This window comes from Lepidochelys kempii, chromosome 4 (assembly GCF_965140265.1).
Source record: "Lepidochelys kempii isolate rLepKem1 chromosome 4, rLepKem1.hap2, whole genome shotgun sequence".
Classification (NCBI taxonomy): domain Eukaryota; kingdom Metazoa; phylum Chordata; order Testudines; family Cheloniidae; genus Lepidochelys; species Lepidochelys kempii.
This window is the reverse complement of record NC_133259.1, coordinates 62,978,069-63,000,487: the sequence shown is the minus strand read 5'-3', so window position 1 is coordinate 63,000,487 and position 22,419 is coordinate 62,978,069. Positions and strand designations below refer to the sequence as shown.

General features: G+C 39.4%; 1 protein-coding gene across 14 annotated transcripts in view; it reads right to left on the bottom strand.

Annotated features, from left to right (window-relative positions):
- Positions 1 to 727: 727 nt before the first annotated feature.
- Positions 728 to 22,419, bottom strand: part of RAPGEF2 (Rap guanine nucleotide exchange factor 2) — a 307,277-nt gene continuing 285,585 nt past the window's right edge. For 6 of the 14 annotated variants that reach the window (XM_073341476.1, XM_073341477.1, XM_073341480.1 and 3 more), the window contains 11 exons: positions 22,074 to 22,285; positions 21,846 to 21,969; positions 20,979 to 21,002; positions 19,689 to 19,912; positions 19,191 to 19,370; positions 13,351 to 13,503; positions 11,819 to 11,941; positions 8,495 to 8,720; positions 7,274 to 7,833; positions 3,549 to 3,854; positions 728 to 2,702 (listed from right to left, as the gene is read on the bottom strand). In XM_073341476.1, the coding sequence (XP_073197577.1) occupies positions 2,677 to 2,702; positions 3,549 to 3,854; positions 7,274 to 7,833; positions 8,495 to 8,720; positions 11,819 to 11,941; positions 13,351 to 13,503; positions 19,191 to 19,370; positions 19,689 to 19,912; positions 20,979 to 21,002; positions 21,846 to 21,969; positions 22,074 to 22,285 (2,158 nt within the window). In that variant the 3' untranslated portion in view covers positions 728 to 2,676. The remainder of the gene's footprint in view (positions 2,703 to 3,548; positions 3,855 to 7,273; positions 7,834 to 8,494; positions 8,721 to 11,818; positions 11,942 to 13,350; positions 13,504 to 19,190; positions 19,371 to 19,688; positions 19,913 to 20,978; positions 21,003 to 21,845; positions 21,970 to 22,073; positions 22,286 to 22,419) is intronic. The other 8 variants (XM_073341482.1, XM_073341483.1, XM_073341488.1 and 5 more) reach the window with 5 other exon arrangements.

Sequence of the window (22,419 nt, the reverse complement as noted above, 5' to 3'; positions counted from 1 at the left end):
ACACATTATTTGAGCTTGAGAGGGGTGTTTTAGGGTCACCTTATGAAGGGTTATAGTGAAAATCCAAACAAACCATTTTTTGCTCTTCTCTCCAAAGCAGTAACTTGCATTTGGAAATAATACTTGACTTTTTTTTTTTTAAATACAAGCCAAATATAACCAATGGATAGGCTAAGAAAAAATGTTTTAAACCAGTCTCTTGTACCCAATTACAAGTAGCTTAGAGTTCACAACATCCACAAAAGAACAAACACTTGGGACATTATATAGATTACAGCATCTGGCTTTTGTTAAAAGGGATACTCTCAGGTACTTTTCATTACATGCAATAGTTTCACGTTTCTAAGAAGGTAACATGTCTTTCCATCTTCTCCCCACCCCAAATTTTGTAAATATGGATTCACTGCCCCATGAGTCTCATGGAGTCCCAAACCAACATGGCCCTCCTTATTTACCTTGCTTGTCTGTGTATCAACAGCAATGATGTCAGCAAAATCCTTGCCACTCTAATGCCTCTGCTGGCCATTTTGGTTTAGTAATGGATATACTAATTTATTGGCAACACTACAGTGGGTTTAAAAAAATCTCCACTTCAATTTTGTGCCTGTTACTTGACAGTATTCCTTAAATATTCATGTACAGTGAATTATTTTCAAAATTGAATTTGCTCAAATATGATGAACATGTAAAATGTGTAAGAATCAATATGGACTGCATTAATGGACTGTTATATTTATTTATTTTTCAGCTTCATACAAATCGGATGTAGAAGCATAAACATAGTACATTTCTACCATTTTCAACAAAAATATAACCAATATGTACAATTATTGTATTAAAAATACAAAAGGGATACAGACTCCACCAATGTCTTTCTAAAAGACATACAGGTACAAGTAGTATCAAAAGTATGAGGAAATCACCAGTTAATTGTACATTCTGCACTTGACATCACAGAGTGAACTGAGATTAGCAGTCCTATGGTCTACAATTACTTAATGCTTATATAATATTTGTGCAACTTGTGATAGAGCTAGGTTTCTGTCTTTCTATATGCACATGAGGTCCATAGCCTATATAATAAAACTGGCAAATAATGCATATTACATGTAAAATTACAAATTCATAATTGACAATGAGATATATAAGCAAATAGACAAAAGCCATGATTACAGGAGAGAGAATAATTAAATAAAGCACTGACATTGTTTGATACAGTGAAAAAACACTGCAATTTGATCTTTAAAGTTGAAGCTATTTACGTTCACCTACTGATCAATATGATCAGCTGAGTTCAATGGAAAAAAAAATCCAAGACCAGCAGTTCCTCACATTTGAGTACTACTCGGATTGGCAGCCTTCACTTTTCCGGAGTCTGTGCAAAAACAACACAAAAATAGAAGGGAAGGATCATTTCAGTCATTATAGGGTTAATAGCAGCTGTGAGCAGGTGGTTGCTACACATTGGCCTTCTCTACACATGCAGTGTTCCATAAAGCCATTAACAGTTGTGACTATTTCTGCATTGCAAAGGCTGGCGTGTCTAAATGTGTTTTTTTCATAATTTAAAGGCTCGTTTATTCCCTACTGCCAAGTCAATAGAGAGAGATTATTAGATCAGTAATAACAGCTGACATTAGCTGTGACATCCCAAATTGCCTTCACTGCAATGTTATCCAGTTAATTTTTCTCTTAAAGTAACTAACCTTCTAACCATAGTAAGACAAAAATATAATTTAAAGGTGGGGTTTACCATCTGTCTCTTTTTTTTTTTTTAAACTCTGCCATCCTGTATTCCACAAGGCACAGGTATACAAATTGTATGGTACAAACTATACAAGTTGTCCTGTTTTCCTCCATCAGATAGTTGCAAGTATTTACTTCTGCATTGATGCTAGACCCATTTCAAAATACTATCTTATGATTTACAAACTTCCTAAGACTCCAGGGTGGGGCACTTTAAGAGTGGAGCTAAGTGGTCAACGAAAGGCTGTATCCTATAACCCGTTCTGCCCTGCTCAGCCATATCAGTTTTGTTTTTTTTGGGAGCCCAGGCTGGCAACCCTACTAAAAAGTATGAAATAATACTGTAATTATTATGCAGGTGTAACATTTGCTCTCTGAACACAACAACATACAGCACTGTAACAAAGGCATTGTAAACAAGCAAACAAGCATTGTATACTTGAAGGATTTCAATGCATTTTTCTCTTTGTACGTTAAAGGCTCAATGTCGTTCGACAACTAGCGTATCTCATTATCCCAATGAGATGAAGTGCTAGGATTGTGATTAAAATCTAAAAGGAAGATTTCAAAACCCTTCCAGGCATTGGGAAATGCAGCCAGAGTTAATCATCTTGATGTGATGATCTTGGAATTTGGAATGATACTGTGTGATGTGGCAGACAGCGACAGTGGTAGTTTGGAGATTGCTGCACTGTGCATTTCAAGCAACACAGTTTGAAAAGTGCCAGGGCGATTTCTTCACAGTATTTCACATGCAAGGGGAAAGGAGGGAGGAACGGGGGAGAAGAAGCCCCATGCTGCTTTAAGGCAGGGAAGGAGGCAAACAGGTCTACCATCCTTTAATTATAGTTCCAAGGCTCCTATACTAGGGACGTCTTCTTGTGCTCTCCTTTAAGGTGGCTCACTCTGGATCCAGAAAAGCCCCAATTCTTAGACGGCAGAGACTTGTTCATCTTCTGCAAACAATAGGATGGGGGGAAAATAAATTTTAATCAGTTTAAAACTAGATTGCTATTGAATGAAATAAATTTGCTGTGTTCACACATATTCCATTCTTCTGTAAAAATTAAGCATATATTTATTTACTACAGGTAATTATTTTTCCCTCCCTTTTCCCTTAAGGTAAAAATCTCAAAATCATAAATTCAGAGCATGCTTTGTTATTTTAAATGAAGCAAGCCAGCTTTAACTATAGAATCATCAAGAGTGTATTTCTTTGGAAATGTATTTCCAAAGAAAATAAGACATAGAAGCACCGTATCTGGGTGGGCTTGGCTTTCCCTCCTCCTGGAAAACACAACATTCAGCCAGAGACTACTAAATCTCTAATAGCTTAGTGAGGTATCTTGTGGTTGGCCCTGGTTGTAGTTGTCCACAAACCACTTCATTTTCAAATGCTTTTATTTAAATTAAAACTTCTGAGGCCGCAATTGTTTATAACAGTGTTCACTCGTGGAAATGTCAGAACATCTGTGGGCGAATTCATAAATTCTCTCAGTCACATGAAAATTTGGGGAAAAAAAATTAATGAAGCTTGAAATATTTCCTTGGTATGCTCAGCTGCAGAGGTCAATTGAATAAAGACTGCACAAAACTTCTAACTCAACATTTTTTAAATAACTGTCTTATGCCAGAGTCTAATTTAAGTTAGAAACAAAAGGTAAAAAAAAAAAAAACCCTAAAAAATCCATAGGTGGAAAAACAATTACATTTAGGGCCAGAATTTCCAATGCATGTTAAAGTGCTCATGGACTGTTTAAATCTAGCCCTTAATTAATGTTTTGAAAACATTAGAAATTTACCATCCTCCTCTGTGGAAAACCCTTGAGACTGATAGTGAGCAAGACGTGGGTCTGACTCGTTTGGTTTGTGCCACTGAGGTTTGTTCACAGGCCTGCTAGCTGAGTGACCGTGTGATTGCTGCTGCAAAGTTGAAGTCCCCTGGGTCTCACATGTCCGTGCTAACATCCTAGACCTCTGAAGTGCTACGTTGTAATCCGGAGGTTTTCTAGTTGGATGGGAAACTCCTTCCGCAAAGTCTGCAATAGGTATTCCTACATAACCAGGGGGAGTTGGAGGTGGTTCTCGATATCGACCTTCTTTTCGTGCTGCAGAAAAATAATACACTACTATAAGAGACAGTAACTAGGGACAATATGTTCAAAACCGAATTTGAGCAATGAGAAAAAGAAATATATCGACGAAATCGAGACAAACAGGATAAGATTTAAATATTATACACATATCAACATTATATATCACCTTAAAACAGAAATCATGTAAGAAATACTTTTGGTAAAACACAGTATATACAGCATGACTGTGCTTCCATCATGCAGGCAATGGTTATACTTGGCTAAGCCTCTAACTTTTAGTACAGGACAAAAATATCTTACTGTCCATTAAACTGTACATGCAATAGAATTATGCAAATTAAGTGTCGCCTCCACTAAAACCCTGAATCTGCAAGAACTTATACAAGTCAATATAATTACCCATTGAAGTCAATGGGACTGCTCACAGCACATGAAATAAAGCACATAGGTCTCCACGGGTCCATACCTGATATACTATACTCTGGAGCTTTTAAATACTACCCATCAAGAAAAAAAGGGAGCACTCACAAATTCAAACAACTCAAGTCCCATCATCTCATTTAAAAAAATATGTAGACTGCCCAGATAAAGGAGCAATGGCACACATTCAGTTGTGAACAAAAGTCCTTGAGTTTGGAAAAATTCCCTCTGCTTATTCAGTTTTATGCTAGCTTCTTATTAAGATGTCTTTCAGGCTGCAGAAGTTGCTATGCCTGCCCCACAGGTGTTAGAAACACAAATCAGATAATGAGACAAGTAGTTTAAGAACTGTGAAATTAAGCAATTGAAAACATTTTCAGAGGTTAAAAACCCCACCAACATGAAAACTTTAGTCAGGGAGTCTAAATCTCTTTAGAGTAACTGTTTTCGTTAGGTGCATATTAATTAAGATCTCAAGAAAATCCTTTCTAAAATCAGTCATGACATGGGAAAAGACAAATCAACAATGGGAAAAATCTGCATTTCCCCATTTAGGGTCTTCCACTGGTTTTGTGTCATTTACGGAATTAATTCTGTCCTTCAAATTCCTCCCTAAAACACACTTCTACTGTACCATTAAACTTTTAAAAAATGATGACTAATTATTGTTTGCAGTGCTGTTGTTTCAGTCTTGGTCCCAGGATAGCATTGGTCAATTTCCTAATGTTCGTAGATAGCTTAACTCCTTAAGGAAAGGACAGCATATGTTTGTACAGGAGTGGTTAAACTGTCAACACAGAGGATAAACAAAATGCACATATACTGAAAAAGAACTTTTAGACCTCTGGTAGAGAAGACCAACGGTAGAGTATGAACTACTGCAGTATAGTGTTTTTGAGTCTATATTTAGAAAGACTTCACAAGGGCACCAAGGTGGTCACTTTGACTCTTAATTATGAGCTTTTAAATTACAGTGTTGACACTAAACATAGAAATATTAATAAACATGTAGCCAGTGCATTCATCTAGTGTGACAGAACAGATCTGTTAAACCTTTCTATTTACAGTATTTGAAAGGATGATGCATAAAGGCCGTTTCTTTCTTTCTTGTAGTTCAGAGCATGGTGAATCTCATGGAAAAAGCTCCCTCAGAATTATTTAATGTGAAATTCACCATGTTAAAATAATAGGCACTAATCTCTAACATAAGGCCAATGGTATTGAATAACTGTTTGAATAGTGGCTCTTTTCCAAATGCAATTTAGGTGGAGGGAGCGTGGAAGAAATTTTAAAGAGGTTTTAAGAGTTTCTGAAACAGATTGGTATCTTAAAATCTCAAATATAACTTTCTCTCCGCCAACATCAAACTATTCACTATTCTTTCCTCTGGCTTCTGTTACAAATTTTCTGTGCCTTCTCCTACCTTCACTTTCATGTGTTTGTCTCTTCCCTTCCCTCCTACTCTTCTTTTTTCTCACTCTTGAAAACATAAACCATCTTGTTTTCTCTTAACCTCTTTCCTCACTTGCCTGTTAGTGCCCAAAATCAACTCTGATGTGCTGCAACATGTTCACTAGCAGGTTGGTCTCACTTCACCCTACCCCCATTTGTTTCCTTGTTTTCTTTCACTTTGACCCCACTCACATCTTGTCCCCAGAATTATGAGTGCTCCTGTTCCTGATCACAGTACTTCATCAGCTGCATAGGACCAATATAGAGTTAAACTGATATGACCATGGGAAGATTAATTATGCTGCTTCTGTGGGGAAGAGCTGTGCAAGGATAATAATAATGAAGCAGCAAGTTTCTACTGATGCTGAATTGGATGGAACTGAAATGGCTGGAATTTTCAGGCTTCTCTTATATTTCTGAAATCTTTATAAACTAGATTATTTTAGAAACAGACCTCTAAGTGGCATGGTGGGATGTTTGCTAACTTGCTCAAGAGCAGAGCCTGGAAGCACATTTATGAAGCCTGTCATTCCACATGCTAAAGGAAACTACATGATGTGAGTAGTATTAGAGATAGGCCTCAACCAAAACATCTGTTCTCTTTCATCCTTCAAGGAAATTCAAATCTGCAGATCAAACTTTGGGGGCTGGGTCCATTGCTAAGTAATATATTTTGTCTCTGAATGGAAAGATGTTTTTCATTATGCCCTAACTACATTGTCACGCTGGCAGACCAGATAGTTCTTACGCAATGCCGTATGTTCCTTCAGGATGAGGGTAGACTGAAATGGGGGAGAGATCTGAGGGAATAAAATGGTTACAGAAACCAGCGGCCTCAGATTGGCCAAATCTATCTTGCGTAGGTAAAGAGGGTAATACCTGGACAAAAATTCAACACAACAAAAAAATATTTTAAAAAGTAACCTCACTTCCTTTAGCAAAAGGTCTGTCCTAGTGTTCCAGGTCCTTGATTTCCTAGGCACCAAGGCAAACATCTTCAAACGAGGGTATCTGAAGTTTTTTTTTTCATAGATACTAAGGTCAGAAGGGACCATTATGATCATCTAGTCTGACCTCCTGCACAACGCATTTATTTAGGGACTAAGAGTGACCCAATTTTCAGAGGTGATGAACATCCACAGCTACCACTGAAGTCACAGGGACTTGTAGAGTAGAACACTGAAAGTCAGGTCACATTTAATGAGATCCCTGCTTACAGGCTTCGGTGCCTTACTCCAGTCACCCAAGCTTGAAAATGGTGATGTAAATACACTAGCATCTCAAAAAACTACCAACAGTTTAGTTGAGTTCTTAATTTTATGGCACTTGGGAAGGAAGTACAAGAGGCCACATAACTCAGGAATGAGTATCTACGTTACAAAGTGATGCTTTTCTCAGCAGCAAACACACAATTGAAGGGCAAAATTTGAGAGAAACTACAAATTGACTGTGCTTTTTGCTTTAAAAACAAATCAGATTAAAGCAAAATACTTATATAGTAAATTCACATCTATATGTAAATGAACAGGATACTTCGTGGTAAACAAAATATAACTTACCAATAAGCCCCTTTGCACTACTTGATGATACAGTTATATGAGAGGACATGGGAGCTGGCTTTGACTCCTCTGCTGTTACAGATGTTATGCTACTTGTTTCAGCTTCAATTGAAACATCCTTCCCACCCCGCCGCTTTATGGTACCTGTATCACCTTCTGAGTCCTCTCCCCAGTAGCCTGTTGAGGATGCCCAGCTTGCTCTGGACTGTGCTTGATCAAGGCCCTCCCTACCTTGACTCTGCCTGCCATATTTTGTGCCATGATCGGGGAACATCATCTGGTCCATATGACTGCCTGAGGCCCATAATCCTGCCCCATCGCCTGAACTATCGAAATGAACATGTCCAAAAGGAAGAGTCTCCCAGCTTCTCTGGTGTTGTATTGTCTGTATGTTGTCATGAGAACCGCTTGAGCAAGAAGTCCAGCTGCCGCGGCCACTGTCTGCAGCATCAAGTGAAGCGCGATCCCCCTGATCCTGTGATAGCTCTTCTGTACTGGGAGAAGAAAGCACAGTTGCTCCAGCATACAGGCCTCTATTCTCTGACAATGGTGCATATGAACTAGATGTAAAAGACAGAAAGAAAGGAAGAGAAATTTTACAATGATATCATAAGTGATAATCAGCAAATCAGAACGGTGAAACTTTCATTGCTTTACAAGCCAAGAGAATTTGATAGCTAATGAAAAACACAGTCGATACAAGCATCATCTACAGCATAGATTTCCTATATCCAAAGTTTAATGTAATCAGAACTAACTAATGACATGGTCAATTTTGAGAACAGGGCATTCTTTTTGTAAGGCTATTCTTGACAACAAAGCACGTCAGCAGTTACTAAAAAAGGTATAGATGAAAATGTGGCATACTTTGGGATTCAGTTGAAAGGTTTCCATCTGTAAAATAAGGATAATACTGTACTTAAGACACTTCTTGTCACAACACTAGCCTGCCACAGGGGTGAGGATCAGCTGTAGCATTTATAAATGCTCTAAAGGTGAAGAGCAGGTGCATGTAGTTACTGGCGCTGCTGTAGACATTAGAACAATGTGGGATTGGGTATATTTTCTCATCTGAATGTAAAGCATTATAAAAACAGGGGTAATATAGAAGTGGTGACCTAGAAGGAGAGAGGGGAATTTTTCTCTCACAGAAGGGAGGAAATTTCTACAACAGATGCAGAAGAGAGTTTTTTAAAAAACGTAAATATATACAATTCCTACCCTAAGCTGTATTGATCTGGTTCAATCATGGCTCTTCTATCAATTCTCCCCACACCAAGATTAGTCTCCACAATACTGACAGAATGCCTCTGTCTCCTCTCATCATGCAGTGAGACTGGCATGGAGTCAAATGAAGAATTGCTGACAATACTAGATCTCGAAGAAATTTCACTGTGACCAGAATCTGAAAAGTTATCCACCGTGCCACTAGGAGCCAAAGTATAACCTGCATAAGGACCAGAATAACATTAAATAGACATTCTAAATTTACAACCAAAAGACTTAAACATAAGTTCAAGCATTAGCATAGATATTCAATAACAGTGCTATTGGAGCAAATATAATTATGGACACACTTCATCAAGAAGAGCAGTACTGTATGCAACAAAAATATGCAACAAGACCATCATTCAAATGCAGCTGTTTTATTTCTGAATGTAGGTTTAAAGATCAGTGGCAACATGAAATATTTGTATTTAGAAGTCTTTACAAAACTACTGCCAAATTTATCACTTCCTGTCATTTTTGGATCTCTAGAATTATATTAAAATATTTCCCTTTGTAGGACTTAATACCCAGTCTTGCAATACTGTTTATGTCTATGTATGTTAACACAGACTATGGGGGGCTTGGAACATAGGAACTGCCATGCTGGATGAGGCCAGTAGCCCATGTAGTCCAGAATCCTGTTTTCAACAGTGGGCCACTCAGGGAAAGGTGCAAAATACCTTACAGTGTTACCCTCTGTCCCTAGAGAAAGTTTCCTTCTAACTGCCAATAGTTAAAGTTGGCCTTCAGTCCTGAAGTATGAGGAATTATATTCCTTCCAAACCTTTAAGTATTTGCTATAACAACGCTGGAAATACATGTTATCTGTATAAATATCTTACCTTTTTTGAATTCTGCTATGCTTTTGGCCTCAGTTCTACCTGTAACACATTCCACAAGCTAGTTGTGAAAAATGATTTCTTTTTACCAGTTTTGAATTTACCAGCTTTCAAGTTCATATTATGAAACAAGGTGAACAGAAGATCCTAATCTACCCTCTCTTATAAAAGTTATTTTTTATCCTACCCCTTTTAATTCATCTCCTTTGTCAGGTAACCAATCCTAATCTTTTCGATCTCTCTTCATAGGAGAGTTTTTGCATTCTCTTAATCATTCCCCTCACCCTCGGCTAAACCCCCTTCCATAATTTTTTCATAACCCTTTCGGAGGTGGGGTGACCAGAACTGAACACACTATTTTAGATGAGGATTTTCCACTGAATTAGATAATGTAATTAAAGTATTTTCCTTATTCTCCATCCCATCTCTTGGTCCCATTCTAACATTTGGTTTACTTTCTTCATCACTGCCTGTATTTCCTTTGGACAAAAGAAGTCAAAACAAAGCAAGTGTTTTGGAAACACCACCATTTAAAAATGTTATTGGGGATTTCTGTTTGACGACAGAAGGTAAACAATTGTTGAGCACCTAATTCTGCTGTTTGAAATTATTTCCAATGTATATGTGTACAGTATAGAGAAGGCAAACTAACAACTTCTGCTCTCTGTCTCATATCATAATGAAATTAAGCATTTGACAACATTTAGAAAAATTCAACAGTGGCAAATTCAAAACTGATAATCCGAAATACTTTTTCACACAGTGTGGAACTCACGTGTGGAGCTCATTGCCACAGGAAGTAACCGAGGCCAAGAAAGTAGCAAGAATTAAAAAGGGATTTGACATTTCTTGTATAACCGAATATCCAACAGCATAACAGAATTACAATAATTAATGATAACAGAAATTTTGGATGGGATATTAAAGTCTCATACTTCAGGGTTTAAACCAATCTCTAACAGAGATCACGATGAGATCTATGTGGCGAAGCAGATTATTTCATATGTACGTACTGCTGCTTTCTTAAAGGTTCCTCTGATGCTTCTGGTAATGGCCACTGACAGAGACAGAATACTGGATCACATGGACCTTAGGTCTGATAGTATGGCAATTCCTACATTCCTATGTACCATTCATCTGACCTTCACTATCTATCTTATCCAAACAAGTTTCCAATGTTTGCTCCACTTATGTGAGGTGCTACAAGAGTCATTCCCTCCAAGACAAAGTCATTTACTTTAGCATGCTCCCTAATTTTGTATCCACATTTTGAGCAACAGAGTCAAGAATACTTTGAATGTAGACGATTGATCACCTCGCAGTTATGGGCTTTGATTATAGCACTGCATGTGAGATTTGTCAGCTAAACCCATCTAACCCTTTGTTTTCAGGCAGTTAACACTTCCTAGGCCATGGCTACACTAGACACCTTACAGCGGTGCAGCTGTACCGATGCAAGCTCTCTAGCCCAGATGCTCTGATGGGAGAGAGCTCTCCCATGGACTTAATTAATCCACCCCCAACAAGAGGCTGTCGTTATGTTGGCGGGAGAAGCTCTCCCACTGACATAGTGCTGTCCACACCAGTGCTTAGGTCAATGTAACTTATGTTGCTCAAAAGGATGGCTTACTCACATCCCTGAGGGACTTAAGTTATGCCAACATGAGTGGTAGTGTACACATAGCCTTAGAAAGCTTATCCGAAAAGCAGTTCTTTAGGAAGGTAAATTATTAAAATGTAATTTTGTGATGAATGCACTATCAGCTATTATTTTTATTATAAAATATTTGTATTATTGTAGTGACCAGGAACCCTAGTCATTGTGCAAGGTGCTGTACAAAAAGAATTTAAAAGGTAGGTTAGAGGCCATTCAACAACATACTTTTGTATGTAAGCATGCAATTTTTATTTTTAGTTTGAAAATCACCATTAAGCTTCAAAGAGATTTCAGTGGAGCTACACAGTTCATACTAGCCGAGGATCTGTCCCTAACATCGTCAAATCTGATTAAAGTTAAGAAAGAAAACACATTAGTTCATGGTGCCACTAAATCTTGGAAATGCTTTGAGGTTTAGAACCATTTTCATGGATTGCTTTACCAAATATACAGTACTACACTTCCCCTCCATTCATCTGATCCCGATTCCTTTTTCAATAAATGCACTGGCCTTGATAGAATGTGATCAAATTCATATAATTTCACACCTGGCTAAAGTCTATGAGATAAATTATGCTGAGATCTTACAAAGACTCGAGCTGATCATCAAAGGATTTCTGCATAAGAACCTCCTCTATCTCACCCTTAGAAAAGCTCACTTCAGCAGTACTTTTGGATATGTATTTGTACTTTTGAAGGACAGACCCCTCATCCCTTTTAAAAATACTCATTAGCCAATTGTGCTTGTGATCTTTTTCCTTTTGATTTTGTAAACCCCACCTATCCTATAGGTCCGTGGTGCATTGTTATTCTTGTTACTGTTCTCACTTCCAAGAGAAGAGGAGGAACTGGTTAGATCCGACTGTCTGGAGCCATAATATCTCAGTTGATTGCCACTGCCACCTAACAACAGGATGAGAAAAGAGTTTAGATATCCATTTGACAGAGACAGGAGAGAGAGATACCCAGATGAAATGCACACAAGTTTCAATTTCTCAGCATCACAGTGCAATTCGGTGGGAGTTATTACTACAGTGAAATCTAGAGCTGTCCAAGCTCTATCACAAGACTGAGCTCTTACTCTGTGGGGCTCAACTCTGACACAGATTTTTTAATACAACTTTCTCTCAGGCAGCCATTAAAATTGATTTCTATGTTATTCTGAAAAGGATAGCAGGAGAAAATGACCTCGAGGTTACCTGCGATAGGAATATGCTGTATAGTGACAATCTTTATTTATTTATTTTTTTAAAAAATATAAGAAAGGCAAGTGCCTGCACTTGATCTTTTTTCTCTTAATTAACAACCAGAGCCAGTACAATGAAAAAGGAAACAGGACAGAAATTCATCAGGAGTCTTAGATCATCTTGTTTAAACTCATTTGCAGTTTTGGCCAGTCACACTGGACAGTAATCTCTACCAGTATATTTTAAGACAGTTTCTATGAAATTATTTAAAATTAACTCAGCAAAGAAAGCTTCATCGTGCAAAGCCATGTGTCAAACTTCCACCTTGATTCTTGGGATGACTAAGGTGTTCGCATAAAGGAAATGTAATGCTTTAGTGATCTGAGCCTTGAACACTCTAGGGAAAACCTTGCTGTCTTGCATGGATCCCTCTCCATCCAGCACAATTGCACAGCAGGGAGGAATGATTTTAACCTAGTAATTCCTTTAGAAATCAGCAGAGGGCTTGGTTATTATACCCAATGATGCTCCAAGGTGCCACTATGAGCTCTGAACTACTGCCCATGTATACTGCCTTTGGTAGAAGGCAACTGAAGGAGACATGTTCGTCTGAAGTAGCAGTAAGGAGAGTTGCTTAGTGTGATGGCTCCAGGACACTCTAAACCCATCCTCCTGCGCTTTGCTAACAGGATGGCTCCTGAGCATCCACCTGGGCACTACTACTCCACTCCCCTGCCAATCCTCATGTGGCAGCATAAGTAGGAAAAGATTTCACCCTTAGGGCTTATCTCGACACACACGTAGCGTGCGGCAAACTGTGATGTAAATCTACAGTGCGCTAGTCTGCTGTACGCTAAATGTCGGTCTGGACCATGCTACCACACACTGAAAGGGCACTTTGACTTACTCTGCTTTGAGATGCAAGTAGATCCGTGTGCACTAGTGAACTTTTAGTTTGGTAGCAGAGTCCACATGAACAGTCAGTGTGCTGTAGATTTACACCCCAGCTTGCTGTGCACTAATTGTTCATCTAGACAAGCAATTTGTCTCCAAGATCCCCTCATAGTTATTTCTAAAGCCTGCAGGTTTCAGGAAAAGGAATGGATAGTGTTGCACATCTTATACCTTTCCTTGGAGAGGTCTGTGGTGATGTGGGAGGAGAAGACAACTGTGAAGATGCATTTGATATTGTGTCTTCAGCTTGTTTCTTGTGACGGTCCAAACTTCCTTCTTCAGACAATGAAAGAATTTTCTTTAAAGCTTGTGGGGAATTAATGCCTTTAAGGAAGAATGAATGAATTTATGTATTTATTAAGCCATAAATATATACATCTGTTAATTTTACAGTGCGTTATAGGGACACTGTAAAGATAAAATATTTATCTTCCTTGAGTTACTAATACCACTTTTACCAAAGCAATCACTTCTATATCTGACCTATCAGTTCTCATCCTCACAGGAAACCTGCACAATACTTTCAAAAGATGAGCCTGGGAGCTTAAATTCATAACTTCACTAGACACTAAAAATCATGGACTGAAAAGAGACACTGGATTTATGGCTTATTACAACTATCTACAACTCACTAACAACCCTTCCAGCTGCTCCCCTTTAGCCCCTCCCCGCTTTCCTTTCCTCCCTGTCACTTGAAGGGAGTTAACAGGCCACTTCACCTCGAATGTTCCCTTGAAACATGTGTTAACGACTTATGCTAAACGATCTGTTCCATCTTGTATTCAGCTGTGACACACTGATTATGGCTATGTCTACTCTAGCACTTTTATTGGTAAAACTTACATCACTCAGGGTTGTGCAAAAACAAACCCTTGACCAACGTAAGTTACAATGACAGACGCACCAGTGTGGACAGCACTATGTTGGTGGGAGACAGTCTCCCGCTGACATAGCTACCGCCGCTTGTTGGGAGTGGCTTTATTATGCTGATGGGAGAGCTCTCTCCCACTGACATAGAGTGGATACATAGAAGACCACACAGCAGTACAACTGTGCTGCTGTAAGGTCTCTAGTGTAGATATAGCCTAAGTTTCCCAGAACTGAAGAATAGCTCTGTGTAACTCAAAAGCTTGTCTCTCTCACCAACAGAAGTTGGTTCAATAAAAAAAAAATTACCTCTCCCACCTCATCTCTCTAATACCACTTTTAATAAAATCTAAAATAAAAAAATTAATTTACTCCTCTCTATTTACACTATGTTGTTTATTTCTGTATTTTACTCAGCTTGGACAATGAAATTGGACCACTCTGTTTCAGATTCCAATTCACATTTACTAGCAAAATATTGCTGTGTCTGGGTTTCCACCAGTTCACTGAAAAGATTCTTGTAACTCATGTTCCAGAATATCTTCTGTGCAGATCTACCACCTGGGAGAGGAGTATGATGAGTTCTGAGAGATCAAAACTAGCAAATGGTGGAGCTGTACAAAATCCCTCAGAGACTCCAATGTTTATTGAAAGGTTACATAACAGGACCTCAGCTGCTCTTCAGTTGCTTCGGCTATTCAAAATAGCTTAGAGTATCACCAAAGAAAGTGATGCGGGAGGTTGGGCAAGTGAACACCTGGTGGGGCAATATATTCCTAGAGTAGGCTTTCTTCCTTTCTCCTTTGAGAACTGTCTCTGCACAAACTCTAGACTTTGGGAGACTAGCAGTAACAGCTCCTAGGAAAGACCTAGAGGGCAAAGACTGAAGAACTGCTCTCTTGAAACAAACATCAAGTTTGCCGATTAAAAGTGCAGATTGATCTACATGTGACAGCTTTGCAAATTTCAGGGGTGGAGTTATTTTTTCAAGCATTCTACAGAATTTGCATTTGATCTAGAGGACTGCAGTGTTGCAATCAATAATCCAGAATTATTTGATTAACACAAAAAGAAAAGGAGTACTTGTGGCACCTTAGAGACTAACCAATTTATTAGAGCATAAGCTTTCGTGAGCTACAGCTCACTTCATCAGATGCATATCGTGGAAACTGCAGCAGACTTTATATATACACAGAGAATATGAAACAATACCTCCTCCCACCCCACTGTCCTGCTGGTAATAGCTTATCTAAAGTGATCATCAGGTGGGCCATTTCCAGCACAAATCCAGGTTTTCTCACCCTCCACCCCCCCACACAAATTCACTCTCCTGCTGGTGATAGCCCATCCAAAGTGACAACTCTTTACACAATGTGCATGACAATCAAGTTGGGCTATTTCCTGCACAAATCCAGGTTTTCTCACATCCCCCCCACCCCCATACACACACAAACTCACTCTCCTGCTGGTAATAGCTCATCCAAACTGACCACTCTTCAAGTTTAAATCCAAGTTAAACCAGAACATCTGGGGGGGGGGTAGGAAAAAACAAGAGGAAACAGGCTACCTTGCATAATGACTTAGCCACTCCCAGTCTCTATTTAAGCCTAAATTAATAGTATCCAATTTGCAAATGAATTCCAATTCAGCAGTTTCTCGCTGGAGTCTGGATTTGAAGTTTTTTTGTTTTAAGATAGCGACCTTCATGTCTGTGATTGCGTGACCAGAGAGATTGAAGTGTTCTCCGACTGGTTTATGAATGTTATAATTCTTGACATCTGATTTGTGGAAAAGCAGCATCACTTGCCCCATAACCTCAGCCATGCGGAACGCAATGCCATCCACAGCCTCAGAAACAACTCTGACATCATAATCAAAAAGGCTGACAAAGGAGGTGCTGTTGTCATCATGAATAGGTCGGAATATGAACAAGAGGCTGCTCGGCAGCTCTCCAACACGAGTTTCTACAAGCCATTACCCTCTGATCCCACTGAGAGTTACCAAAAGCAACTACAGCATTTGCTCAAGAAACTTCCTGAAAAAGCACAAGATCAAATCCGCACAGACACACCCCTGGAACCCCGACCTGGGATATTCTATCTACTACCCAAGATCCATAAACCTGGAAATCCTGGGCGCCCCAACTTCTCAGGCATTGGCACCCTGACAGCAGGATTGTCTGGCTATGTAGACTCCCTCCTCAGGCCCTACGCTACCAGCACTCCCAGCTACCTTCGAGACACCACTGACTTCCTGAGGAAACTTCAATCCATCGGTGATCTTCCTGATAACACCATCCTGGCCACTATGGATGTAGAAGCCCTCTACACCAACATTCCACACAAAGATGGACTACAAGCCGTCAAGAACACTATCCCCGATAATGTCACGGCTAACCTGGTAGCTGAACTTTGTGACTTTGTCCTCACGCATAACTACTTCACATTTGGGGACAATGTATACCTTCAGATCAGCGGCACTGCTATGGGTACCCGCATGGCCCCACAGTATGCCAACATTTTTATGGCTGATTTAGAACAACGCTTCCTCAGCTCTCGTCCCCTAAAGCCCCTACTCTACTTGCGCTATATTGATGACATCTTCATCATCTGGACCCATGGAAAAGAAGCCCTTGAGGAATTCCACCATGATTTCAACAATTTCCATCCCACCACCAACCTCAGCCTGGTCCAGTCCACACAAGAGATCCACTTCCTGGACACTACAGTGCTAATAAACAATGGTCACATAAACACCACCCTGTACCGGAAACCTACTGACCGCTATTCCTACCTGCATGCCTCCAGCTTTCACCCTGACCACACCACACGATCCATCGTCTACAGCCAAGCTCTGCGATACAACCGCATTTGCTCCAACCCCTCAGACAGAGACAAACACCTACAAGATCTCTGTCAAGCTTTCTTACAACTACAATACCCACCTGCAGAAGTAAAGAAACAGATTGATAGAGCCAGAAGAGTTCCCAGAAGTTACCTACTACAGGACAGGCCTAACAAAGAAAATAACAGAACGCCACTAGCCGTCACCTTCAGCCCCCAACTAAAACCCCTCCAACGCATTATTAAGGATCTACAACCTATCCTAAAGGATGACCCAACACTCTCACAGATCTTGGGAGACAGGCCAGTCCTTGCCTACAGACAGCCCCACAAGCTGAAGCAAATACTCACCAACAACCACATACCACACAACAGAACCACTAACCCAGGAACTTATCCTTGCAACAAAGCCCGTTGCTAATTGTGCCCACATATCTATTCAGGGGACACCATCACAGGGCCTAATAACATCAGCCACACTATCAGAGGCTCGTTCACCTGCACATCCACCAATGTGATATATGCCATCATGTGCCAGCAATGCCCCTCTGCCATGTACATTGGTCAAACTGGACAGTCTCTACGTAAAAGAATAAATGGACACAAATCAGATGTCAAGAATTATAACATTCATAAACCAGTCGGAGAACACTTCAATCTCTCTGGTCACGCAATCACAGACATGAAGGTCGCTATCTTAAAACAAAAAAACTTCAAATCCAGACTCCAGCGAGAAACTGCTGAATTGGAATTCATTTGCAAATTGGATACTATTAATTTAGGCTTAAATAGAGACTGGGAGTGGCTAAGTCATTATGCAAGGTAGCCTGTTTCCTCTTGTTTTTTCCTACCCCCCCCCCCAGATGTTCTGGTTTAACTTGGATTTAAACTTGAAGAGTGGTCAGTTTGGATGAGCTATTACCAGCAGGAGAGTGAGTTTGTGTGTGTATGGGGGTGGGGGGGATGTGAGAAAACCTGGATTTGTGCAGGAAATAGCCCAACTTGATTGTCATGCACATTGTGTAAAGAGTTGTCACTTTGGATGGGCTATAACCAGCAGGAGAATGAATTTGTGTGGGGGGGTGGAGGGTGAGAAAACCTGGATTTGTGCTGGAAATGGCCCACCTGATGATCACTTTAGATAAGCTATTACCAGCAGGACAGTGGGGTGGGAGGAGGTATTGTTTCATATTCTCTGTGTATATATAAAGTCTGCTGCAGTTTCCACGATATGCATCTGATGAAGTGAGCTGTAGCTCACGAAAGCTTATGCTCTAATAAATTGGTTAGTCTCTAAGGTGCCACAAGTACTCCTTTTCTTTTTGCGAATACAGACCAACACGGCTGTTACTCTGAAACCTTGATTAACACAGTTTATTTGATCCTCTAGACAGCAGAATCTATAGAACTAGCCTAATACTACATTATTTCTTGTTCACTTGGTTTTTCTAAATCCCTCTTTTGTAGCTTAAACAATAGGTGTGAGAGACCCTAACAGCAGGCGGAGACAGAATAGAGCAACGTTTGTGGAAAATCACTCCCTGTATAAAGAGGATAGCTATCCTGCTTAGAAACAAACCTGAGAATATGTTTTTAATTCAAATTAAATAAGGAAAATTTCAGACGACTTCATAACACTGCAACAGGATGCCCTCTTTAGCTGCCAGAGAGAGATTTGGAGAAATCAAATTATTTATAAGAAACTACCATTCTCCTGTTTCAATCTGTAGCATCCCAAACAGTGCAACTTTAGCACTGCAACAGAAAAAGATTTGGGGGAACGTGGTGGTGAAGGGCAATTGTCAAATGAAAAAGTTAAAAACTACAGCCCACATTTTCAAAGTGATTAGTGACTGGGGGTACTCAACTTGACATACCTTGGACAGGCCTGATTTTTTGGAGGGCAGATGCTCAAGACACTTTTGAAAATCAGGCCCCTTTATGGTATCTCAGATTGATCACTCAGAAATGGAGGCAAGCAAAATCATTAGTGACTTTTGAAAACTTAAGCCCAAGGCTCCAGTGCACCAGCCAGAAGAGCAATTATCACCAGGTGGAAACAAATCTACAACTGAAAAGGATAAGCCAACCAGACCCTTTACTAGGAGAAGTTTTCTCCTGTTTATCTGCTATTAGGAGGATTTATATATGCTGTCTAAACTGACAGAGGGATAACTGAGAGCACTAACTTGAACTAAACGTTACAATATTTCACCAGTTCAAAAGTACGCCTGCTTGAACTATACAAAGAAACATCTAAACATTTTTAACGAAACCCACCCACCCCCTCATTTCACTTACCAAATGGTGGGAGGTCTTTGACTGGTACTTTCTTGCGAGAGGGATAGAGGGACACAGCAGGGACCTGCAATGCTTGGTTTATTTTATGCTGCTGCTGCACCTTCTGCTGAATTCCTGCCCTAGGTGCCACTGGTGACGTTTCCTGTTTCCCAGACCGTTTGTCCCCTGGATTCTTCGGTACTTTGCAATAAATGGAAGAAACAAGGAATTAACTATTTCAGCAGTCTAAGTGGAAGGTTCAAAACTTCTGATTTTAATTAAAAGGAGCTCAGATACAACAATTAGGAGTGCATATTTATTTAGAGAGGCAAAGGAAGGGAGAGAGCTTTAATTCCTTTAAAACACATATTGTTTTTAATTATAAAATCTTTGCTGACCTTTACGCATAACAGAGCTCAGAAAACAGACATATAAGTGACAGGAAGATATAGCCCAGAAGTTAAGTTACATGCAGATATAAGCAGCTATTTATAATGCTTATTTAATGAAAAAGCTCACATGTGTTGGTGGCTGGCTCACACTGCAGAGACAGTGTCTGGAGGCTCTCTTCATCCATTTCCAGGTCCAAGTTAGAGAGGTACTGCTTCACTTTTCGTGCCATCTGAGCATCTTCATACAGTTTTTTGGCATTGAGAAAGGAGCTGCGACGTACCCGCTTCTTGTGTCCCCCTGTTTGTGCAACATCTAGCACTGCTGCATTTGTACTGCCCTGGCTGAGAGACCTGGAGTGAAGTGGGAAAGAGGAGGAAAGAGAGACTTAGTCCAGCAAAGTATCACTTCATGAACTGGAAACATGCAAAAGGTTGCATGAATGTCAGTCTACGGTCAAAGCTTACATGCCTCATTCCAGTAAGTCAAACAAACAGCTATAATAGACAGAAGATGAGGATCAAGAAATCTCTTCACTTGGTTAAAAATAATAATTTATGTATAATTAAAATAAAATAAGTTCCTGGAACCTGTTCTACTCCAACTAGGCAATCTCTCTTCTCACATCTAGAAAAGCATTCACGATAGCTCCCTCACATAAGTCAGCTACTGAGAAAGTTGGAGCATTAAGAAAAGCTCATGCAGCAAGACAACGCTGACAGACAACTGTAGCTGAGCCTCCAATTTAAATACAAATTATCTAGAAACTGTCTTCAACACGGTGTTAATCTGGGTTTATAAAAACCTCAATTTCAATAGTAATGAAGAAAAAAAATCTTTTTCTGTTCCCTAACTTGAGTATGATGAGCTTTTTGTTAAATGAATGATCAATTAGTTAATGAGGAAATAAACGTCATGCATTTCAATTTGTGTATGTATATATGGAAGCTATTTGTGGCTTCTGATTTGTTAAGAGTAAAAAATGGAGGCTGGATTTAGAGTGAAAATATAGTTAGTTGAGCTGTAAAAATCATGGTACTTCAATTTTTAATATCAGTGGATTTCATCTTCACTCATTTATCAGGCATATGTAAATTTTAGTTGTACAGCTATCCCCATACTATTTTGGAATTTCCTTTCTATTACAAGCCAGACTGGTTATATTAAAGTCAATTTTACTGTTGTGTTAAATAAACAACCCTTCCCCAAATCACACTCAGAAATATCTGTAAATAGTTTCACAGCTCTTGTGTTTTTGACCTCAAAAGCAAAAGCACCATTGGATTAAACTTATTGTAAGTACAAAAAGGTTAAAAGAAAAATGTCAAAGCATCAGAAAATTAAAGATAGCAAGTAGAAAAACAATGCAAATGGTCAGAAAAGAATGTTTGTCCGTGTGCGTTGTCTCCAACCACTTACCCCAAACTCCTCCATTTCTTCTTCCTGCAAGTGAGAGCCATGAAGAGTGAAGCATGGGTTTAGGAAGAGATAGAGAAAGATCACAAGCTCAGAAAGAAAAGACCAGACCTCAGGACAAGCAGTACTAGAAGCCCACAAACACTAAAACAGACTTTTCTCAGGCGCACAATTGGATATTAAAAACTCTTCTAGTTCAGATTAAGCGAGAGTGCATTATGCTGTCTCTACACAAAACCAAACAGCAATCACTCCACATTCTCCTGCACCATTGATTTATGCTGACGTTCAAATATTCCTATTTGTAGTAAACTGTGAGCAATTTAGATTGTCCTGTGCATCAACATTTCATACAATAAACTTTCCTCTACTACAGTATATAGTGAAATCGAATATCTTCATTCAGACTATGAATTGGTGGGATCTCATCACGGAATCAGGCAAATTGGCTATCAGTGGGAGAACATAAAACACTGTTCCCTCCATGGTAAGATCTAGAATTACTTTCCTTTTTAAAGCTGGTTTTAAAATGTGGATACAGTACATAACTGTGATTACCCAAAAGTGGTACAATGAATAGTAGTGAATGAGACATCGTACATCTAAAATGCTGCAATACAACCAGTGATACAGAAGTTATACAGTCCAATCTTGCAACTGAAAACTCCCATTGACTTCTATGAGTGTTCCAGGCATGGAAAGAACAAAGAGGCCCCACAGGTGGGAAGATAAAGTCTCATCTTTCATTATTTCATTTGCAGTGTTTCTTTTGTTAAGGACTGTGGAGGGGCACTAGAGAATTACTTATTTTATTGTTGATACTCAATTTTTTGTCTCAATCAATTGAAGCTCTGTTGAAGACAAACCTACCTAGTCCTGAACATTACAGCAGGATCCATGTTAACAGAAGCCATTCGACCAACATGACGAATTTCTTTTGCAATCATTCTCAGTTTCTCAAAATTGACCAAGCCTTCCACTTTTGAGTCATTTCCTATATTTAGTAAAAGGAAGACAAGTAAATAGTAATGGTATCATCTACGAGGCTGCAAAATCTATTTTCTGAGGAGATAAATAAACATGCTATTTTGCATTTACCTTCATGAAGGAAAGTAAGGTCCTTTTTGATAACAGGGAAGAGAGGAATAATGGGAGGCTGTAGGTTTTGGCTGTTCAGGACATTACGATATTTTGCCATGTTCCTAGATGGATCAAACAGGTCTTGAAGATCTTGAAACAGCTTCTCATATTTGCTTGGAAGTTTTTCCCAAGTAGTGCGGAGCCTTGCAACCGGTGCCAAATTCAGGCCACTGAAAACAGTTCATTAGGGTTTTGTTTTGTTTGTTCAATTAAATACAGACTATGCAAACTTAATAGAAAGAAAACTGCAACACCCAAATATAAAACACTATACAATTTTGTGTAGCAGAAATATCATCTCCCA